At 56.0% G+C, this 19692-nt stretch overlaps 1 protein-coding gene across 1 annotated transcript; it reads right to left on the bottom strand.

The window, feature by feature from the left end:
• Positions 1 to 1756: 1756 nt before the first annotated feature.
• CHGA (chromogranin A) lies at positions 1757 to 13369 on the bottom strand. Its single transcript, XM_008528691.2, has 8 exons — positions 13066 to 13369; positions 12227 to 12273; positions 9793 to 9886; positions 8867 to 8935; positions 7670 to 7765; positions 5779 to 6198; positions 4564 to 5054; positions 1757 to 2244 (listed from the first exon to the last, which is right to left on the bottom strand). Exons 1-8 carry the CDS (start codon positions 13109 to 13111, stop codon positions 2161 to 2163), a joined length of 1347 nt encoding a protein of 448 aa, XP_008526913.2. The 5' UTR covers positions 13112 to 13369; the 3' UTR covers positions 1757 to 2160.
• Between the last annotated feature and the right edge of the window lie 6323 nt (positions 13370 to 19692).

The raw sequence follows: 19692 nt of genomic DNA, 5'->3' as shown, positions 1-19692 counted from the left end.
GACCACCTGGGGCCTTTTCCAGAGATGGTCGCATTTCCCCTTACTTCCAGAGGTGTCCACCACCTGGAGGTTTAGTGGGACTGTCCGCTCCCCACAGCCTGACTGGCCCCTTCCAGCACTGTGTGGGGTCACACCCTCAGAAGCTTGCTCTCTGAAGAAACTTCTCACGTGGTCATTTCGCCGAGACGCTGGAGGCCCAGCGTGAGTGCTGACACCCGTGCTTTGTGACCAATGGGGTTTGCTTCAGTCCTGTTCACAAGCACCGTTTGCCAGAACCCTGAGCTGGCTTGTATTTAATTTGTGTACGTACGTATACATAGTGTTTATACGATGAGATATATATATACACACTATATATAAAAGCACAGCTTCTGTACAAACCGAGAACCTTTGTCCATTGGCTGTTTTGGTTTGGTCATGTCTTTGCTCCATGCGATTATGACAACGCAGGTGGCCCATCTTTGGGATGGGGTATTTTGGGGACAAGGTGTCCTGTGTTCTCTTTATTGGCCCACTGGTCCTGGTGGTGGATGTTCTGACAGCTGACTGACTCGGGGAGTGTGGTTAGCATGTGTGTGTGATTTCTGTGACTGTCGGGGTGGAACGCAAACCTGTCTCTTTGGAACGTGAATAAATACACACCTTCTGGCACCAGCTCCTTAGAGGGTGTCCCTCTGCTGGAGGGCACGGGCAGCAGCAGCAGTGGGCGGCCCCCTCGCCTGCCTCATAGGAGACGCCCAGACTTGCCAAGACCCCCCCAAACGACTCGTGTCGCCATCGTCGTAGTTTTCCCATCCAGGCTGTCAGGGCCCTCGAACCCTAACTATGATCTGCTGAGGAGGGAAGTGTCATCCCCATTGTGTGGATGAGGAAACAGGTTCTGAGAGGCCAGGAGCGCTGGCCCAGGCTCCCCAGCCAGGCTGGGGATCCTAACTCCAGTTTGACATCAAAACCCACGTTCTCTGGGCAGTGGGCTTCTTGACATCAGGGCTTGTTCTGGCCATTTCTGTGTGCCCAGGCCTGCAGGCCCAAAGCAACCACTCACAAATGTTTGATGAACAACTGAATGATTGACCCTGATGTTCCGCTGGTCCACACCGGTCCAGTGCACCAGCCCAATCCATTCTGATTGCATAATCCTGCAGTCCCCGTGGTTAAATGTTTTGGACATCACCCTGCCTGTGACGCAGATGAGTCATTTCACCTCTGAGCCTCAGTTTCCTCGTTCTCAAAACTGAGATTAAGACTCCCTGCCATAGTGAACCATAACATGTGCCAGAACCTCGGATGCCCCAGAGACCTACGTATGTGCCAGGTCAGAGGGGATGGACGATTTATGCTGAGGAGGGCCTGCTGCTCAGAGGCCCCGGTCAGGAAAGTCCACCGCTGGTCTGGGGCTGTGGCCTTGGTGGCAGGCACCATCCCAGGGCTCTCGGAGCCTCTACCCAGCACCACAGAGAACAGGGACTGTTTCCCAAACTGGCCTTGCCTCTGGATGCCCCAGCTCAGGTGTGGCTGGGAGACGGGCGAGGGGAAGGGCTGGGGTAGCCCCTTTCCATGTGTCATTTAATCCCCACACATGCTGGGAGGCAGATGTCAGCATCCCCATTTCACAGATGAGGAAACTGATGCTCAGACGTGCAAAGCCCCTTGCCTGTGGCCCAGAAAGGAGTCGCCTCATGGGACCTGTACCTCCCCTGTCCCTTTGCCCGAATCCAGTCCAGCCCACCCCACTCCGAGTCAAGAGGGGGAAATGTTCAAAGAACAGGCAAGAGCCCAGAGCAAGTTTATTTTTCCTTAGCTAAATTTCATATAGAGTCTGCTGCAGGCAGGAGTTCTCAGCTTTCATCAAAAGGTCAGAAGTTATTGCAGTTGTGCCCAATGGCTCCGATGGTGGAAGGGAAACTTCTAGAAATTTGCCCATGTTCAGAGAGAGGATAGTCGTTTATAGTCATGGGGGTCTGCCCTGCAGAGGGGCACCCTGGGGCAGGGGTCAAGAGCAGGAGGAAAGGAGTGTGGGCACAACAGGGTGGCCTGGGCTGAGGGGGCTGCCCTACCGGAAGCAGCGCCCAGGCCGCCTGGCCAGGACCTGCAGAGGGGACAGCAGAGCCAGGACCACAGGGTGCCTCGGGGCCCTGGCTGGCGTGGCCGGGTGGCGCCTCAGCCCCGCCGCAGCGCCTGCAGCTGGTGGGCCACCTTCTCCAGCTCCGCCTCGATGGCCGACAGGCTCTCCAGCTCCTGGTCCTAGGAGAGAACATCAGGGTCACGCTGGGACTGGCCCAGGGAGCCTGTGCCAGCAGGCAGCGTGCAGTCAGCCAGATTGGTTGTGCCACTGGTTAGCTGTGTGGCCTCGGACAGGTGGCTTTGCTTCTCTGAGCCTCAGGGGCCTCATCTGTACCATGGGGACAGTGATGCCACCCTGCTGAGCTGCTCTGAGGAGTACCGTGTGCAAGAATGTGGGGGGCATGGGGGCCCTGACCTCACACTGCCCCTGATGGCCTCTTATCCAGGCCCATGGGAAGCAAAGCCTCTGGTGCCCTTCAGGGCGCTTTCCAGTCCCCCCACCCCAAGGCCTGGACCATGCTGGTGGCCCCCAGGGTGCAGCCAGGCCTGAGTCTTCTGTCTGCTGCCGGCATCCCTTCCTGAGGGACCGTGGGCCCGTGGCACAGGCTGGAGGGCGTGGGGGCTGCCCCGCATCTCCCTGCTTAGGGCTGGGCCTCCATCCTTGGTCACGATCATGGGGACCCCACGGCTGCCAGGGTGGTTCAGGGCAGCAGGGGACCCTTCTGTGAGCCCTGTTCTGTGCCCCAGCATCGGGAAGCTTCCAGGCCCCTTCCCAAGTCGGGACTGACGCCCACAGGAGCATGCCCTCAGACTCAGAGCAGGAGTCAGGGAAGACCACCTCCTCAGCCTTGACCTGGGAAGGCTTGTCTTCCTGGGGTCCCTGCCGGGTAACAGGCTGCAGGGGCAACCGCCTGGGGCCCTGGCAGAACAGACGGAGACGGTTGCCATGGAAATAGGGATCCTAGAGCCCTCTGTCTTGGAGTAGCCGCTGGGAGATGAGTTCTGTGATGCTGGGGCTGTTTCTAAGAAGACCCTTGGGCTGGTGGAGGGACTCTGGGGGTCCCCATCTCTCTGCCCCACAGGCCAGGACTCCCTCTGCCTGTGGAGAAGGGAAGCTGGTGGGCACCTCACTCTCCAGCTCCTGTTGGGGGAAGAGGGGGGTCAAAGGTGCCCAGTCTTGTCCTTGGTCCCAAAGCTAGCGGTGGGGGGCAAGCTGCTGTTTTCTGTAGCCCTGTCCCCTCTGGCTCTTGGGGACAAAGGCAGATGCCCCTTCCCAGCTCCAAGAGCCAAGGAACCTTCTTCCTCTCAGACTGCCAAGACCCCAGTCCCAAGCCTAGAGAGAGGGTCGGCGGCCTGAGGAAGGGGCTACATCCTCTTCTGGGTGGATGCACTGGGGCCAGGGCCTCGGGCAGGTCCCAGCCCCCACAGGACCCTGATTCCCAGCTGGGCACTGAGGCTTGAACCACAGGCCCCCCAAGGCCTCCTCCAGCTCCAAGGTAGTATTGCCAGCCTGCCAGGGACCCCAGCTTTCACCCCATGCCCTCCCATGGGGCTGCATCTCTGCACCGCATCGAGCTTCCCAAGTAACGTGGGCACAGCCAGGTTTTCAAAGCTCGCGTGTGTTCTGATCATGATAATGAGATGAGCAGAAAGGAGTCCTTACCCCCATTTCACAAATGGGGGAACCAGTGAGGCTCAGAGGAGGAAAGTGACCTGCCCAAGGTCACAGAGCTAGGAGGAGGCAGAACCCAGGTCATCTGGCACACGTCCGCCTCCCCACCCACTCGTCACCAGGCCCTGAGGTCCACCTGGCCCTGCTCCGGCCCCCTTTGCCATCGGGGGTGGCAGGAGGGTGTGCCTGGACTGCCTGGGGTCCAGGAGAGAACATGGCTGAACCAACCACAGGGTCTTCCCAGGGCGTGACCTGTCCCTTAGCGTCCCCTCCTCCCATGCTCCCCCAGCTCTCGGGGCCAATGGTGCCCTGTGCCTGGATCCCCCAGCAGCAAACAGCCCTCCCCAGGCCAGTCCCTGCCAGGTCCTTTAGTTTCCAAATGCTCTCCATCTAAAGCCCCAGGTGTCACCCATCACTCCCATTTCCTGCTCTCAGACCTTCAGAGGCTCCCTATTGCCCTCAGGACAAAGTCCCCACCCAGCACCTCCGGGTTTGGCTCAACTCACTGCCTCTCCAGCTTCCATGCACCCATCTGATCTCTTCCTGGCTCCTGCCTGCCTGTGGCCAGCTTTCTGGGTGCCCTCTGGGAGCTGGGTCCACGTGGCTCCCTGCCTGACATGCCCTCTCTCCCGCCCCTTCCCAACTGCCCCAAACCCAGGCCTCTGGCATCTCCCAAGAGCCCCGTCTGAGCGCCTCTCCACTCCCGGACACCAAGGGGACCATGTCCCCTCCATGGGGCAAGGGCTGCTCGTCTGGCTGTGGCTGTCCCCAGGCTGGGCCCTCACTCCCGGGGCCTGGCCCAGGGCCGGCTCCTGCCCCATACCAACCTCTGGTCTGCGGTTGGCGCTGCCTTCCTCCTCTTTCTTCTCCTCCGGGTAGCCGCGCACCGGCGGGGGCAGGCCCGCCTCGATGCTGTCCTCCCGGGAGGACGGCCTCCAGCCTCGGCGCAGCTGCAGCCCGGGGCCCCTGAAGCCGTAGGCCCGGGCCCGGAAGGAGAGCTTCATGGAGCGGTCAGGGTCGTCCTCCTCCTCGTCCTCCCCCTCCAGCCGCTTCTCGGCCGTCAGCTCCTTGGCCAGCTGGTCCATCTTGCTCCACCGCTTGGCATCCTCCCACTCCTTGGAGAGCCGCTCCTGCTCCTTCTCCTGCTCCAGCTCCCTGCTCTTCCCGCCCCGGAAGAGGCCTCGAGAGGCCCCCGCCGTCTCCTCCTCCTCCTCTTCCTCCTGCCGGGAGTGCTCCCGCTCCCCCTGCCCCTCGGGGGGCTGAGCCTCCTCAGCCCCAGTCTTCCTGGCTCCATCCACGGCCAGAGCCTCGGACCAACCTGGAGCAGGTGGTGGACAAGAGCAGGAGAGTGAGGAGGGACCGCCACTTTCCTGGGTCCCTGCCGCTTGCCGGGGGCCTCTCTGTGGCCACCGCTGGGACCACAGACCCACACTCGGGGTCCAGCTCAGCCTCTCCATACAGATTTCACTTGGAGGGAAAAGCCATCTTGACACCAAGCTTTGCCATGCCCTCTCATATCTCAGAGGGTGGGTTGGCCGGAGCCCGCCTCTTCCGTTAGCCCTCTCAGCCCAGAAGCCCCTGACCCCAAGGGTCACGCAGCCGAGGAGGGAGGAAAGACCCTGACAAGGGCCTCAAGAGGAGCTAGGGTCTCTCCGAAACCCTTGTTGAAGCTGACAGTGTGCCCAGACCAGCCTGTTCCCACTTGTCGTGCTGTCCCTCTGTTCCCAAAGCATAACCACCCACCCTTCAAAGGCCCTCTCACCTCCTGGGTTGGGGAGAAGGGACTGTGTGAAATAGTGGGAGATGCAGGGTTTTGGAGTCAGAGAAACCTGGGTTGGAATCTCAGCTTTTACTACAAATTAGCTGTGTGACCTTGGGCAAATTACTTAACCTCTCTGAGCCTTGGCTTCCCATCTGGAAAATGGAGATAATACCTACCTTTCAGGGTTGTTGTGAAGGTGGAATGAGATTATGGATGAAGTCCCCCTCCCACCAGTCCCCCTCTCCCTGACATTTGCTGAGGTCTCAGACATCATACGTACTCTCTCCCTTCCGGATCTTATAGCTGAGGCTCGGGTGGGGGTTAAATGCTGCGGTGGGGCCTTCCTCCTCAGCGTCAGCCTTCTCTCCAGCCTCGTCCTCCTCCTCTTCTCTCTTTGCCTGCTGCCCTCGCTCTGCACCCAGGCCCTTCTCTCTGTCCACCAGACCCTGGGAGGGGCTGTCGCTGTCCCCTTCAGCCTGTGGGTCTGGGTGTTTCTGGCTGGGGAGGCGGGTTGGGGAGTGGGTGTTGATGGCCTCCTTTTCCTCCCCTGGGGCCTGGGCATCCTCAACCCTGGACTCCTGCTCGGGCTCCAGGGCGGCCTGGGGCCTGGCTCCATCCGCATCTTCCCCATTCTTCTCCACCTCTTTAGAATCCCCTCTTGCCTCTGCAGCATCCTCAGAGAGCGCCTCTTCTGTCACCTCTGCAGAAACGACAAAGTCAGGCCCTGAGGACCATGCCGCATGTGGGGTCTCCCCAGAGGCCAATTTCAGAGCTTCGTCATTGTATCTTTGGCTTCCAGCAAGTCCCGCCTAAGACACCTGAGACAGAATTAGGCTGACCCTCTCCGTGTCTAGGTTAGACCTGAGCACAATTAGATTGTGTTTCTTTGCCTCTTATAGAAAAATGTGATTAAAAAAAAAAAAAAAAAAAAAAGACCTTGAAAATGACCTCAGGAGACAGAGCCCCGAATTAAAAATTAGGACATCAGCTGAATTGCTGTGTGATCTTGGGCAAGTCCTTAACCTCTCTGAATAAGAGGCACCATTACTGTGTCTTCATTCTCCCTTCCACGTGGGACTTCTCTGTGCTGAGCATCCTGTGAAAGTGTTCAGTTCCTCACTATTTGTTGAGTTCCCTTTAAAAGGTAGTTTCATGTGGCTGCCTTGCCGACAGCCTTTTAGCTAGTAAAAATCCCTCCCATCACTGGAATGATTGCCGTTGCACAAGCAAGTGCATCCCAACGTCTGACTCCAGGACCACAGGGGAAGGTGCTCCCGGCCCGTTACAGACACTCAGACTGAGCCTCAGAGAGGGAATGTGACCTGAGCCTGGAAGCCAAGCCTCCGGGTGTCCTTTGCGCTGACACATGGCTGCCTCCCTCATTAAAGTTTACACACACACACTCCTCCGTCTCCCGCAGCCCATGGCCAGCATCCATGGTCAATCCAGACACTTGATGCCACGGAGCCAGCGTGTGGGAATCCATGCAGTGCCCAAAGCAGACACTAGGGTGACAGCTCTGGTCAAGCCCGGGAGGGAAGACCACCGAGATCCCGGGTCCTGGAAACTGGCATTATCCACCCCCCTTCCACACGCAAAGAGCAGGGCCTGCCGGGGCCTTCGTGGCTGCTTCCGGGTGGGAGAGGAGTAACAGGGCAGCACCCCGAGCTACGCCAGGACCTCTTGGACCCCTAAATGTGCTCTGGTTTCAAGAAGGATGAGCAGGTTCGTTCAGCATTTCAAACCTCCTCCTCTGGGGTCCTCCTGCATCTTGGTTGGCTAAGGCACCACCGAGGCCCTGGAGGGCGGGTGCTGGGGGCGGGGCCCTGCTGCCCTGGCCACCGGGAAGACCAGAGTGGAAGCTGCTCGCCTGCCAGGCCAGAGACTTCCTGCTCTCGAGGGTCAGTCCCTGAGGGGGGCAGATGGGCGTGACCGAGGGCTTTGGGGTGAGACAGACCCAGCTTCACATCTCAGTTATGCTGCTGCTCACGTTGGGCAAGGTACTTAACCTCTCTGAGCCTCAGCTTCCCCATTTGTAAAGGGAAGAAAATAATAGCTACTTTGCAGGGCCCAAAGGAGGGGCTCCTGAGCCCTGGGAACCCTCGATCTATCCTAACTCCTGTTACTACCTTCCTCCCTCCCCTGACCTCTGCCCAGACTCTGGCACTGACCCTTCAGCTCGGCCTGGTGGTTCTGCTTCTCGAGAACCTCTGCGAGTTCGTCCTCAAGCCGGCTGTGCTTCTGCTGAGGCGCCCTCTCCTTGGCACCTGGTGGGAGAAAAGGGGGAAGACGTCCCATTGGATGGAGCCCAGCCCGCAAACTCGTCTATGAGAGTGAGGGCCTCCATCCCTCATCTCTGCGCTGGGCACGTCCTGTTCCAGGCCAGCCCCCTGAAAGACCAAGGGCGAGAGCTTGGGGACAGGGACCAGGGGGTGGCTGTCTCTGCCCACTCCCGGCTGAGGCCCCTGGGACAGCCACACTCTCCAGACTCAGCTGCTCACCCAGGAAATGCAACAAGCCCTGTGTGCGTCCTCACATAGCAGTAAAGGCTCGCGTGGAGCAGAGCGTCCCGGAGGCAGGAGCAGAGAGTGGGGACCCCTCAGGACCTGGCTGGTGGCTAGGGGACCCTGCAGCTGGAGGTGACAGTGACTGCTTGTCGCCTCCATGCAGTGCCCCAAGCAACCACTAGGGTGACAGTTCTGGCCAAAGAGAGGGCACCTTGGGGTGCACGGGGGCTCTTGGTTCCGGCAACCCCTGCTCCCCTTGGGCCCCATGAGTCCAGGCCCTTGGGAGAGGGCCCAGCCCTTGCCTGCGTCTGAGCCCAGGCTTGGCACCTGCGGCCATGATCCAGAAACCCCTCTCCCTTCTTCAGCCCCAGGCTGCCGCTGCCTCCTCTGTCGCCATCCGTGCCTGGTTCCTGATGATGGCCCCTTGGCCAGGCCAACTCTGCAGCTGGCGATGATGTTTTTCCCCATGATGGGAATTTCTGGGGTGGCCAGAGGAGCCTGACCCTCTGGGTGTGGGCAAGGGAGTACACCCAGGCAAAGAGGTCCTCTCTGCCGTCTAGTCGTCAAAGTGCCCCCACGGAAGCGGCTGACCCCAGAGACCGTGGGGTATTAGGTGAGCTGCATCTGGTCTTGACATGTCCCTCACTCACTGTGTGACCTTGGACAATTCACTCAGCCTCTCTGGGCCTTGATCTCTTTAACCATACCAATGACAGATTGGACTCACCGTTCTACTCTATAATTGAAAGGAAATAACTGAGTATCAGAGAGAAACGGGACCTTGCTCCACCATCCATCCTGATTTTCTGACTTCCAGTTACTGGAATTTACCCAAATCCATGCGCAGTGGCCGGAAGATACCTTGGAGTGCGAGGTCTTGGAGCTCTTTCAGCAGATTCTGATGTCGCAGGATTGACAGGATCCGTTCATCTGCAATGAGGGAGCGTCGTTATGGGTGGTTTACAGAGAACAGCTGAGAAAGAGATTGCCGTCAATGTTTTCAGCTGAGCACAAGGAATTTATTCTGGAAACTCCAAACCTGGGTGGCAGCAGCAAGATTGGATCTTGAGATAACACTTTTGAAATGACCTCCTATCTGAGGTGTTCATCAGTGTTCTGCAACTCAGAAAGGTCCGCCACCGTCCCAGCGCCCAGACCTCAGCCAAGGGAGGGAGCCCCCGAGGTGAGGTATGCGGGCCTCTCCAATCACAACACGTTCCCCCCTCTCCAGGCCTCTGTTCATGCTGTTCGGTCCACCTGGAGGACCCTCTCTTCCTTTTTCTACCTATTGATTCCCAACTTTTCTTACAGCCCCGCCCCAAGGCTAATGTTGGATCCATCCAACAGTTGGTCACAACTTGACTGCCTGCTTGGAAAAGCTTTGTCCTCCTCACGCCCACCCACCACGTTCCTTTATCCATCACGTATCTATAGGGTATCTGCCAGGTGCCAGGAGCTGTTCTCGGCACTGGATGTAGCACACAAAATCCTCGACCACGGGGAGCTCACATTCTGGTGGCTTGCTGTTCCAGCCCTGGTTTTGTTCTGCCCAGAGGTCCAGTTAGTTGTGTTCATGCCTGTCCTCTTTGCTAGTCTGTAAGCTCCAGGGATACGGGGCTATGACCTTCAGCTCCCTATACCACTCAGACCCCAGTACAGGCCTGGCCAAGGCAGGCACTCGGTCACTGACCGCTGAATTAAATCACTGAATTCCATTGAAAGCCACACCGTGTCCTAGCCTCCCAGCCCAGCAGGCAGCAGCCCCTCACCCCCGGCCTGGCCCCTACCTCCTCGCAGGGTCTCGAAACACTCCTGGCTGACAGGCACAGGGCTGGGCTTGGAGAGCGTGTCAGAGATGACCTCAACGATGCACTTCATCACCTGGGAAGAGAGTGGGGGCGGGTTGGGGGTGGTGTGGGCACCGAGCTCAGCCCCTGGAGATGCCACGGCGAATTTCTAATGAGGACAGATGGGCCTTTGCTTCTGTCTTCGGGAGTCCGAGGATGCCTGGATCCGGGGCACAGCTTTGCTTTCTTAGCCAGACAAGAAGAGCAGTGATAATAGAAACCCCTTCTATGGTGCTTACCGTGTGCCAGCCACTCCACGCACGTGGCCAGCAGGTGCCTCACTAAGGTGGGTCATGGTGGGAGTGAGTCCCTGACACCTCCTCATCCTCAAGTATTTCTCTGAAGATGGGAAAGCTTCCCTGGGCATTAAGGTATATTTTGCAAAAGCGCTTTAGTCTTGCAGGTGCCCCAAAGGTCAGCTACCTCCAGGAAGCCTTTCTGGACCACCCAGAGGAGAACAAAGACTTTCCCTGGCTCTACCCTGTCTGGAAACAGAACTTGGGTCACTGTCTCCCAACATCCACAGTGTTGTCACATGCAAGGAGTGACAGCCTCACGGTCTGGCTCCATATTCAGCCATGGGATGCATCCCCTGGCTGGATGTGGGCACACATCAGCTACATATGGCTGCCCATCCCAGGCCAACAGCAGCCATACCTCTGAAAATCTTGTCCAATGCCCAGCAAGGTGCTGTGGAAAATCATGCAACTGATTTTTAGATGATATTTGAAGATGATGCCAACTGTAGTGTGGTATCCTAGCTGTGTGATCTTGGGCATGTGACTTGACCTCTCTGAGCCTCAGTTTCTTCATTTGTAAAATGGGAGTGAGAAGACCTTCCACTCCCCTCCTAGGGTGATAGGACACAGATGGGAAAACACTGTATAAAGCACGAAGTGCCACGCACACCCAGGGAAGGATTCACAACTCCCAACCCACTTCAGCTGCCTAAAGCCAGGCAGAGGAGCAGGAGGTGTCAGACATGCATCAGGCAATACTGGTGGGGAGTGAGGGGGTGGAAGCTGTGTCTATGGGATGCCAAGGCAACCCATCCAAGGATCCAGGATGGCAAACTGGCAAACAGGCGCTACAGTAGTCACAGCATCCTAGGATGGAACATTCAGGTCTCAACCAGCTGCTCTGGTGCCTCTGACCCCAGGCTGCTGGGTACAATATGGTGACCAAAGTGTCTCCCCTAAGAGATCTGGCAGGGGGCCCTGCAGCCTGTTCCCTGGATCTCCCTGCACCCCTGGGTGCTGCAGTGGGAATATCAGAACCATGGGGCCCTGAGGACAGATGCTGGGAGAGAGGACTGTGGTATGGCTCCTAAGAATAATGGAGCGATCAAGAAGGGAAGCTCCAGGAATAACAGTGCCCATCTACTGAGGACCTACTATGTGCCAGGCACCTCACCTCTATGATTCCTACTCCTCACAACTCCCCTCAAGGGAAATATTATTACAGATGGAAAAAGGGGAGCTTGGAGAAGTTAAGAATTTCCCCAAGACCACACAGCTACAACGAGTGGTAGAGGTTTAAAAACAGGTCTGTCTGTAACTAAAGAATAGGAAATATAATTAATTCAAATTGAGATTGAAATCACTTTTATGCTTTGGGTTTTAACCATAGCCACTCTGGAATGGAAGAAAACAGCTCCTGGAAAGGTGGGAGTAGAAAGTTCTTCGATGCACAAGTGCAGCTATCTGTAAGCACCAGAGACTGGAAAAACAGTCTAAATGAATTCCAAGTATACCCCTCAACACGGAGTGTGTCTTGCTGGCTCCAGAACTCCCCACCAGTGTCTCCTAAGGCCCTTTCCTGGGTGACATCCACCATCAGTCCCAACTGGCTGGGACCCTGGGTACAGAAGCCATGATCAAGAATGTTTCCATTGCGGCACTTTGGGACAGCCGGGGTGGGAGCGCCTGTGGGGTGAGGGGTGTTGTTGGCAGAGCCTTGGGGGGACGGGAGGAGCAAAGCGGGAAGCCAGGGCCAGGCAGGTGAAGACCCTTCTCGCAGGTCTGTGGACAACCACAGCCACGGAGGAGTCGCCCCCAGCAGCCCACGGTGGGCCCGACAGATTCGGAGTATTCAAGACAGTGGCCCTGGCACCTCGGCCCAGTAAGTAGACTTGGGTTTGTCAGGGTGCACAGCCAGCTCAGAGGAAGCTGGGGAAGTCCCCACAGCAGGGTGGCAGGGAAATCAAGCAGTTTTTGATGTCTTCTTTTGCAAACTGTCCCCAGGCTCAGCAGCCGCAGTGCTGGTTCTTGGCTTTATGCCAGACTCAATCCTGCAGCTGCCCAAGAACTGGCTGTGAGGTGTCCACTGGGGCCTTGCACCCCCTACCCCGGGGCATCCCCGAACCCCTTCTTACCTCAGTATCCCCTGTATCCATAGGGCTGTTCACAGGGAGGGCAATGACTGGGAAGAAAAAGAGACAGTTGGGGTCACGCCTCCGCTCCGAGCAGAGAGCCCAGTCCTTCCCAGCCGGGGTCATCGGGGACCCTTTCACCCCAATGTCGCCCTCGAGACTGCCGCCACCCAAATGGAAGGCTGGGGCTGATTTTGTTTCCCTGCCCTGGCTGCTTCCCCCAGGAGGGTGGCTCCCAGAGGCTACACTGAGAGCCTTAACCTTTTCCTTTGGGAAAGCTCCTGCTCTGGGAGGGGGTGTGGGAGCTGAAGGCAAGTCCTGTGAAAACAAGGCCAACGGCTGGTTGGGACTGGGGTAGGGAGAGGATGCAGAGAGAGGGAGGGAGACCCCAGAGGTGAGGGAAAAGAGGGTGAGGTGGGGGGAAAGACATGGAGGAGGATTGTGAGAGATGACCCGGGCAGAAGAAGTCAAGGGCAGAAAGAAGGGGACAGCGGGAGGATGAAAGAGGGCGAGAGGCGAGAGAGGGAGCCAGGAGCAGTCCTCCCATCTCCCCCAATGACCTTGGCCAGCCAGGGCGCGGAGCCGGCGCTGGCCCTGATGCAGCCAGAGCCGCGGAGCCCAGACACGTGGTGGGGGCGCGGGGTCGGGAGTCGCGCCCCGAGAGTCGGGTCTGCGGGCTCCGGGCCGAGGCCGCTTTGCAGGGTCAGGCGGGAGGCGGGGCGCTGTCCGCGGTGCTGAAACCTCGGGGCGCCGGAGGGCGCGGGGCGCTGCGCGGTGCCTGGACCTCAGGGCAGGCAGGGGCGCCCAGGACCCTCTCCCCCCGAGACCCCGCGCTCGCTCACCTTGCCCAGCGCAGAGCAGAAGCGCCAGGACAACGGCGGAGCGCATGGCGAAGCCGGGCGCCGAGCAGCTGGCAGTCTGGGGCCGGGCACGGCAGGCACCCGGACGAGGGGTGGCTGGACTGGCGGCGCGGGGCGGGCTACGGCGGCGCTGGCGCGGGGACGGGGCGCAGCGTCTCTGGGTGCGTCCGTCTGTCGGTCTGCCCACCAGGCTCTCTGCACTGGGTTTGAGTACTGCAGCTGCAGCGGCAGCGCCCGCGCGCCCTGCTTATATACCCCCGACCCCGGAAATGACGTCATCGTGCCCGTCCCTGCCCCCTTTCCCCACCCTTCTGGGGGTCCGGCGGCAGCTCGCTCCACCCCTAGCCTCACCCGGCTTGCCTCTAGCCCCCGCCACTCACAGTTCGTGGGTCAGGCCACGAAGCGAGCATTTGGCACAGGGAACTCGGCTGATCTTTCACCCTTCGACTGCTCCACTGACTTGCTGTGTATCGCTGGGCAAGTCACTTCCTGTCTCTGGGCCTCGTGTGCCTCTAATACGCGCTGAGGTCCTGACAGTCTTAGCGAGCCTCCCCAAGCTCCTGCGGTTCCGCTGTCCGGAACGCGCCTCCCGTGATCTTACAGGCTGGAGGCACGCTCAGCCGTTTAGGGCTCCCTCAAACAAGAGGCCCTGGAGAGATCCCCAGACCCCCTGTCTGAGAGAAGCCTCTCTTTTTGGCAACCCAGTTTTCTGCCTTCCCAATTCGTAATTGTATATGTGTTTATTTATTTGAATAATGTTGGTCGCCATTGCTTTCGCCGTGCTGAGCCTGGCACGTGGCGCAGAGTAAACGCGCTTAATAGACAACTGTTGAACGTACTCCGTGGAAGTTCAGCCCATGGACGAATGAATCCTGGGCCCCGGCCATGGCTGGACAGTTCTCATGGGGGCTGAGGGAGGAGTGGGGGCCAGTTCTTGATAGCAAACCAATAGGAGTCTGACTCATTAGCCCTGGTTCAACCCTCAGGACCACTTTGTTGTCGCTGGTAACCCATTGTGTATTTGGGAACAGCTCTCACCTTTCTTGAGTGTTCTCAGAACCTGGGTGTTCTGTGTGTAAGGTTGATCTCCTGGTTTGTGTCCCTCTGCCCTGGGTCCCTCATGCTCTGGCCACACTGCTGTTCTCAACCTGGGGGTCACATTGGAAACCCTTTGGCACCTGACCCCAGTGTCATAGCGAACCCGGTATCTGGGCTACAGTTTGCATAGGCTGGCATCATCCAGATCCCCTCCCTCTTCCTGGGACTCTCCCCTCCCATCTGCTGCTGCTATTTCCTTCTTCCTGCCCCCACACCTGTGCCCACTCCCACCCCTAGAGGAGAAACTGGCAGGAGCTCAGAGGAGACGGAAATGGTCTTGTTCATGCATTAATTAATTCATTCAACAACTATTTGTTAAGCACCTACTATGTGCTTAGAACACCTTGGAACAGCATTCACTTGTTCTAGGTGCTGAAGAGACAGCAGTGACCAAAAAAGACCAGAGTTTGGTCCGTGTGGAGGTCACATTCTAAAGGGTAAAGACAGAAAGACAGACAGTGAAGAAATGGGGAAGTAAGATGCACAGTATGTCAGGTGGGGACAAGTGCTGTGGATAAAAGTGAAGCAGGGAAGGGGGACGGGTGTGCTGGGGGAAGGCTGGGGCCATATTTTAAATAGGGTGGATCTGAGGAGGCCTCACGAAGGAGGGGACATTACAGCAAAGACCTGGATTTGGTGAGGGAGGGGGCCTGCGTGTGTCCAGGGGAAGAGGACTCCAGGTAGAAGGACCCACAAGTGCAGATACCCAGAGGGAGGAGTGTGCCCGGCATGCTCAAGGGATAGCGAGGAGATAGAATGAAAAGGACCTGGAGAATACAGCCGGGCAGTGACAAATAGTCCATCTCAAGAACTTGGAAATGCAAAGAAATACAGGAAAAGTACTCACACCGCCCAGCAATAAGCATCGATAATTTTCCACAGTCTTTGTTGAGGGGGGTCCCTTCGTAAAGGGCAGTTCCCAGTGAAAGACTTCAGCTGAGCACTGGAAGAAAAAAGCCCTTATGATGTGCGCTCATCCTGAACGTGCTGCCCAGGTTTGCAATGTCTTCCTCGCCTGTGTCATATCATAAAGAATTTCCTGTATCATGAGGATAGTGGTCCACCACAATTTATTGTGTACCGCATTTGTTTGACTCACATACAGATAGTTTTCCTGTTTTTTGTTTTTGTTTTTCCTGTTATAAAGAACAATCTTCTACACAAACCTCTGTAGCATTTGCAAGGATTTCATTTAATAGTGGGTGAAAGCCTTGGTCCAAGAAAATGGACATTTTTAAGGTACTTGACCTGCATTGTCCAACTGCCATGAAGAAGTTGAACCACTTTCCAAGCTCAGTGGGCTTTTCTCCTGGGAAGTTTCAGAGCCCTGGCCACCCTCCCAGGAGCACCAGTCTTCCGGGAGCTTGACCCTGTTTGTCATGAAACTGAGCCTAACCAACCAGCAAAATTATCTCCCAAACTAAGCATTAAAAGTGCCAGTGCCTGTCACTAGCGTTTGCACCACGTTTTATAGCTCTTCAAAAATGTCTCATTGTTGGGCTCTTACAGCACCCTAGGCCTCAGTTAGAGTGCGATTTTTGATCCTACTTTGCAGATTTGGAAATTGAGACCCAGGATATTAAAGTGAACATCCAAAAACACCTCGCGTCCCTTGATCCTGTCTTTGAGCTTTGGGCTGGACCGGTTAGGTAAGCTGCTGTCACAGAAGACCCTAAAGTACAGTGGAATACGATGGGATCTTATTTCTCTCTCACTCAACAGTCTGGAAGTGAACCATCCAGACTTATGGGGTGGCTTTGCTAGCTCAGCATGAGATTTCCATCTTTGATACCAAGGCAGCTACTCTGGTTACCACCACTTCTCAATCATCGCAAAGGGGCCAAAGGATAGAGGGAGGCCAGGCAGCTTCTTTGTAAGGATTTGATGCAGAACCTGCACGCATCACTTCTTCCCACAACCATTGGCTGGAACCCAGGCACACGGACACACCTAGCTGTAAGGGAGGCTGTACAGCCAGCCATTGGGGGTGGTTCTGACTACTAAAGGAAGAGGGGACCCTGGAGAACAATGAGCATTCTCTACTACACACCCCTGGGGAGGATGACAAAACAAAGAACCTTGTGGAAGACTTCCTAAGAACCAGGCTCTGTTCTCAGAGTTTTACATTACAGCCCTATGAGGTAGGCGCCGTTATTATACTTGTTTACAGATGGATTTCTACAAGAGATTTAAGCCCAAATGTCCTAAGGCATCTGCCATCTGTAATGAGTTAATGTCTCTTGCATGCATCTAGAAAGGTACGAGTTCTGCACCATCCTTGGGAGAGTTGAGAAAACAGTCACTCCAATAATTTCTGTGTTGTGGATCTGGTGAGGAAGTCTCTATGGTGCTGTTGACGAGGACCTTTCAGGGAGCCAGGCACTGGATTTGATGCCTGTCTTTGTTTGGGTTCCCCTAAAAGGAGCCCCTAAGACAAGGATTTGGGAGTGCAAAGAGTTCATTTGGAAGTGATTCCAGGAAGCACAGTAAGGGAGTAAGGAAGTGAGAAGGAAAAGAGAAAAGCCAGTGAAGAGAGTGTTGGTGAGCAAGTCACCACTGAGGGTGGTGGAGACTCAGTCTGGCCGGGACTTGTTGAGAAACCATGTAAACACACCTCTGGGATGAGGAGGCTGGGGTGCTTACTGTCGATTCCTTTCCCTCATCGAAGGTCTCTCTTGGAGCCCTTGATTGCCCAGCACTTCTGGTCTGCTCTGTGAAAGGGCCAAGCAAATTCCCACTGCCAGAGAACACCCTTAGGCAGAGAAACACAGGAAGCTGTTGGTATGTATGGGAACTGTCTACAGGTAACCTCTAAAGTAGCCCAAGGGGACATAGGTGGGACACTGACATCTACTACAGGGCTTTATACATGTTATTTCATTTTATCTTTACAAGAAAACTGTGACTAAGTTATCAACATCTCTGTTTCTCATAGGCAGAAGCCAAAGCTCAGAGAGATGGAGTAACTCTCCCAAGGTCACACAGCTAGGAAATGGTGGAGTCTGGGGGCCAGCCATCTGTCTCATGTCATTGCATACTCCCTTTCTGAGGCCCTAAGCCCTCTACCAGCTTAGAGGGGACTACCCTCTACCTGCTCCCTATCACCAACCCCCACTAAAACTACTACCTTCAGACTTTTGGGGGGTTCTCACCTTTGAGAAAGACAATTGATGTTTGTCCAACCTTAGGTGGATGAAGCATGAAGAAAGGCCCTTTTTGTTGCTGTACGTCTATACTCAATCTCCATAAAAGCCATGCCCTTACTCTGCATATGCAGCTTCTCTAGCCTCCTATTTCTAATCAGGTCGCTACCCCTGAGCTCCTCTTGTCTTGACATTCTGGAGCTGCCTCTGGTTATAGCAAGCACCTCTCCTCAGGTGCACCCTGATGGTCCTCGTTTTTTTTCCTCTGGACAAATGTTCTTACTGTGAATCACTCCTGCTGTAACAGGAAAGCCTGGGACAGAAAGCCAAGAAGTGGTTAATTCTCCATCAATTATGCAGTAAGAGGGAATCAGCGAGGAGTGTGGTCTGCTCTGAAGGTGGGCTTAGCAGTCCGTCTTAGAATCATGTTAGAGCTCCAAGGGACCAGTAGTTGTCAATCTGCTCACTGCTCACTCGTTCCCCAGGGCAATTTCCTGGATCTGCTGCCAAATTTTGACCCATGCACAAAATGGGTTTTGATTATAGCTAAGTAGATACATTGCCTTGATTTTGTATGTCATTGAGCTGAGTGGGTGGTGGGAGCATACAGCTCACTGAGAGACAGAGGTGAGAGGCAAAGCAAAGTCAGAAGCTCTTTGCCTCGTAAGGGCACTGTGGATTAGATTGCTCATCGTCCACTCTAACCCTCTTCTTGGGCAGAAGTAGGAAAGCTAAAAACTACATTTCCCAGACCCTCTTGCAGCTAAGGACCTGGATGTTATTTTAGGTTCCACCAATGAGTGGTACTTGCTCAGGAACTGAATTTGGAGTCATGCATGGAGAGAGAGAGGGTGCAGAGCCATCATGTTGCCAGTGTGGATGTGGCAGAGGTGGGTGGCCCTGGAGACAGCAGCCGTGGTGGCAGCTCCCTGACGTGGCAGGCAGTTACCCAAGTCTGGCAGGGGCAGCAGCTCCCGGGGCAGCTCAGTTCTGAGGTGTGGCTTTGCGAGCTGTTTCTGGAAGCACACTCTATCGTCAACTTCTTCAGCCCCCCCACCGATTCTGTAAGCCATTTAATAGCCTGTTTTCTGCAGCTGAACTCCAACTGAAACAAGGAAAAGGCCAGAACTGTCAGCAGTTCTGACAACAAAAGCAACAGCAGGTGGGGAGGGTGCTGACGGTGGGTGTGGTTTTGGACCCCTTGTCACAGTGTCAAAGGAAAGGGACTCAATGCCAGGCACTATTTCCATATCCCAGACGACACTGTTCACCTTCATTCAAACCACGCAGTCTTTATAAAGGATGCTGACACTCGGGGTTGCTTCACGGGGGTAGAAACCTCCTGGTTAATAGGCGGTTGTCTGAACTAATGCCACAGAATGATCAGTTTCCAGATCTATAGGAAACTCAGTGACTCTTGGTGTTGCCAAGCTTCTAGTCCCATTCCTGAGGTTCAGAGATGAGAAGGGACTTACCCAAGGTCACACAGCAAGTTGTAAGAGCCAGAACTAGCTCTCCTGACCCTTGACCCAACCGTTCCACAGCTCCAGTGAATGAAGAAATGAATGCGAGGATGGGACTGGCAGCCGAAATACTCGCCCCCTGACTCCAGAGTCCATGGGCCAACCTGGGGTGGGAGGGGGAGAGGAGAGGAGGCAGAGCTGAACAGTGAGAACTACATTGAAATGCTTTTTTAAAAAAAGTCACTCCTTAGCCAAATTCACAGCGACGGAAAATAGAACGGTGGTTGTCAGGAGCAGGTGGGAGGGGGGGATGGGGAGTTGTTGCTTAATGGGAACAGTGCTTCTGTCGGGGAAGATGGAAAGTTTTGGGGATGGATGGTGGTGATGGTTGCACAACACTGTGAATGTGCTTAATGCCACTGAACTGTGAACCTAAAAACGGTAAATTTTATGTTACGTAAATTTTACCCCAATAAAAAGAAAGCATTCTCTCTGCCCCCTGCCGTGTGGGGATGTTGGCTATAGTAAGGTGGCTGCCTCCTTGCTGAAGGGAGGAGAGCAGGGGACAGGACAGTGTCCTGCTCTCTATGGGGCAAAAGCTGTCCGCCCGCTAGCGCACTTGGGAGCGGTCCAGGAACTAGGCCTGGAGAACAGGAGTCCCGCTGGGGTGCCCGCTAGGGAGAGGCGCCAGAGGCCCCACCAGAGCTGGTCTCCCCGGACTCTGGGGTCGCTTTCACAGAGGGCAGCCCCCAGCATGCTGACACCAGGTGAGACCCCAGAGGCGGCCCGTCTACGCCCAGGGGAGCTGCAGGCCCCGGGCTGCCAGAGCCCCTGGCTGCTCCCCAGGAGCCGGCTGAGTCTACCTGGATCAGACGCAGTCCAAGCCCCCACTGTGTCTCTTGGAC

Source organism: Equus przewalskii, chromosome 25 (genome assembly GCF_037783145.1).
Source record: "Equus przewalskii isolate Varuska chromosome 25, EquPr2, whole genome shotgun sequence".
NCBI classification, from domain to species: domain Eukaryota; kingdom Metazoa; phylum Chordata; class Mammalia; order Perissodactyla; family Equidae; genus Equus; species Equus przewalskii.
The sequence above is the reverse complement of the archived record's forward strand: the minus strand, read 5'-3'. Positions and strand labels throughout refer to the sequence as shown.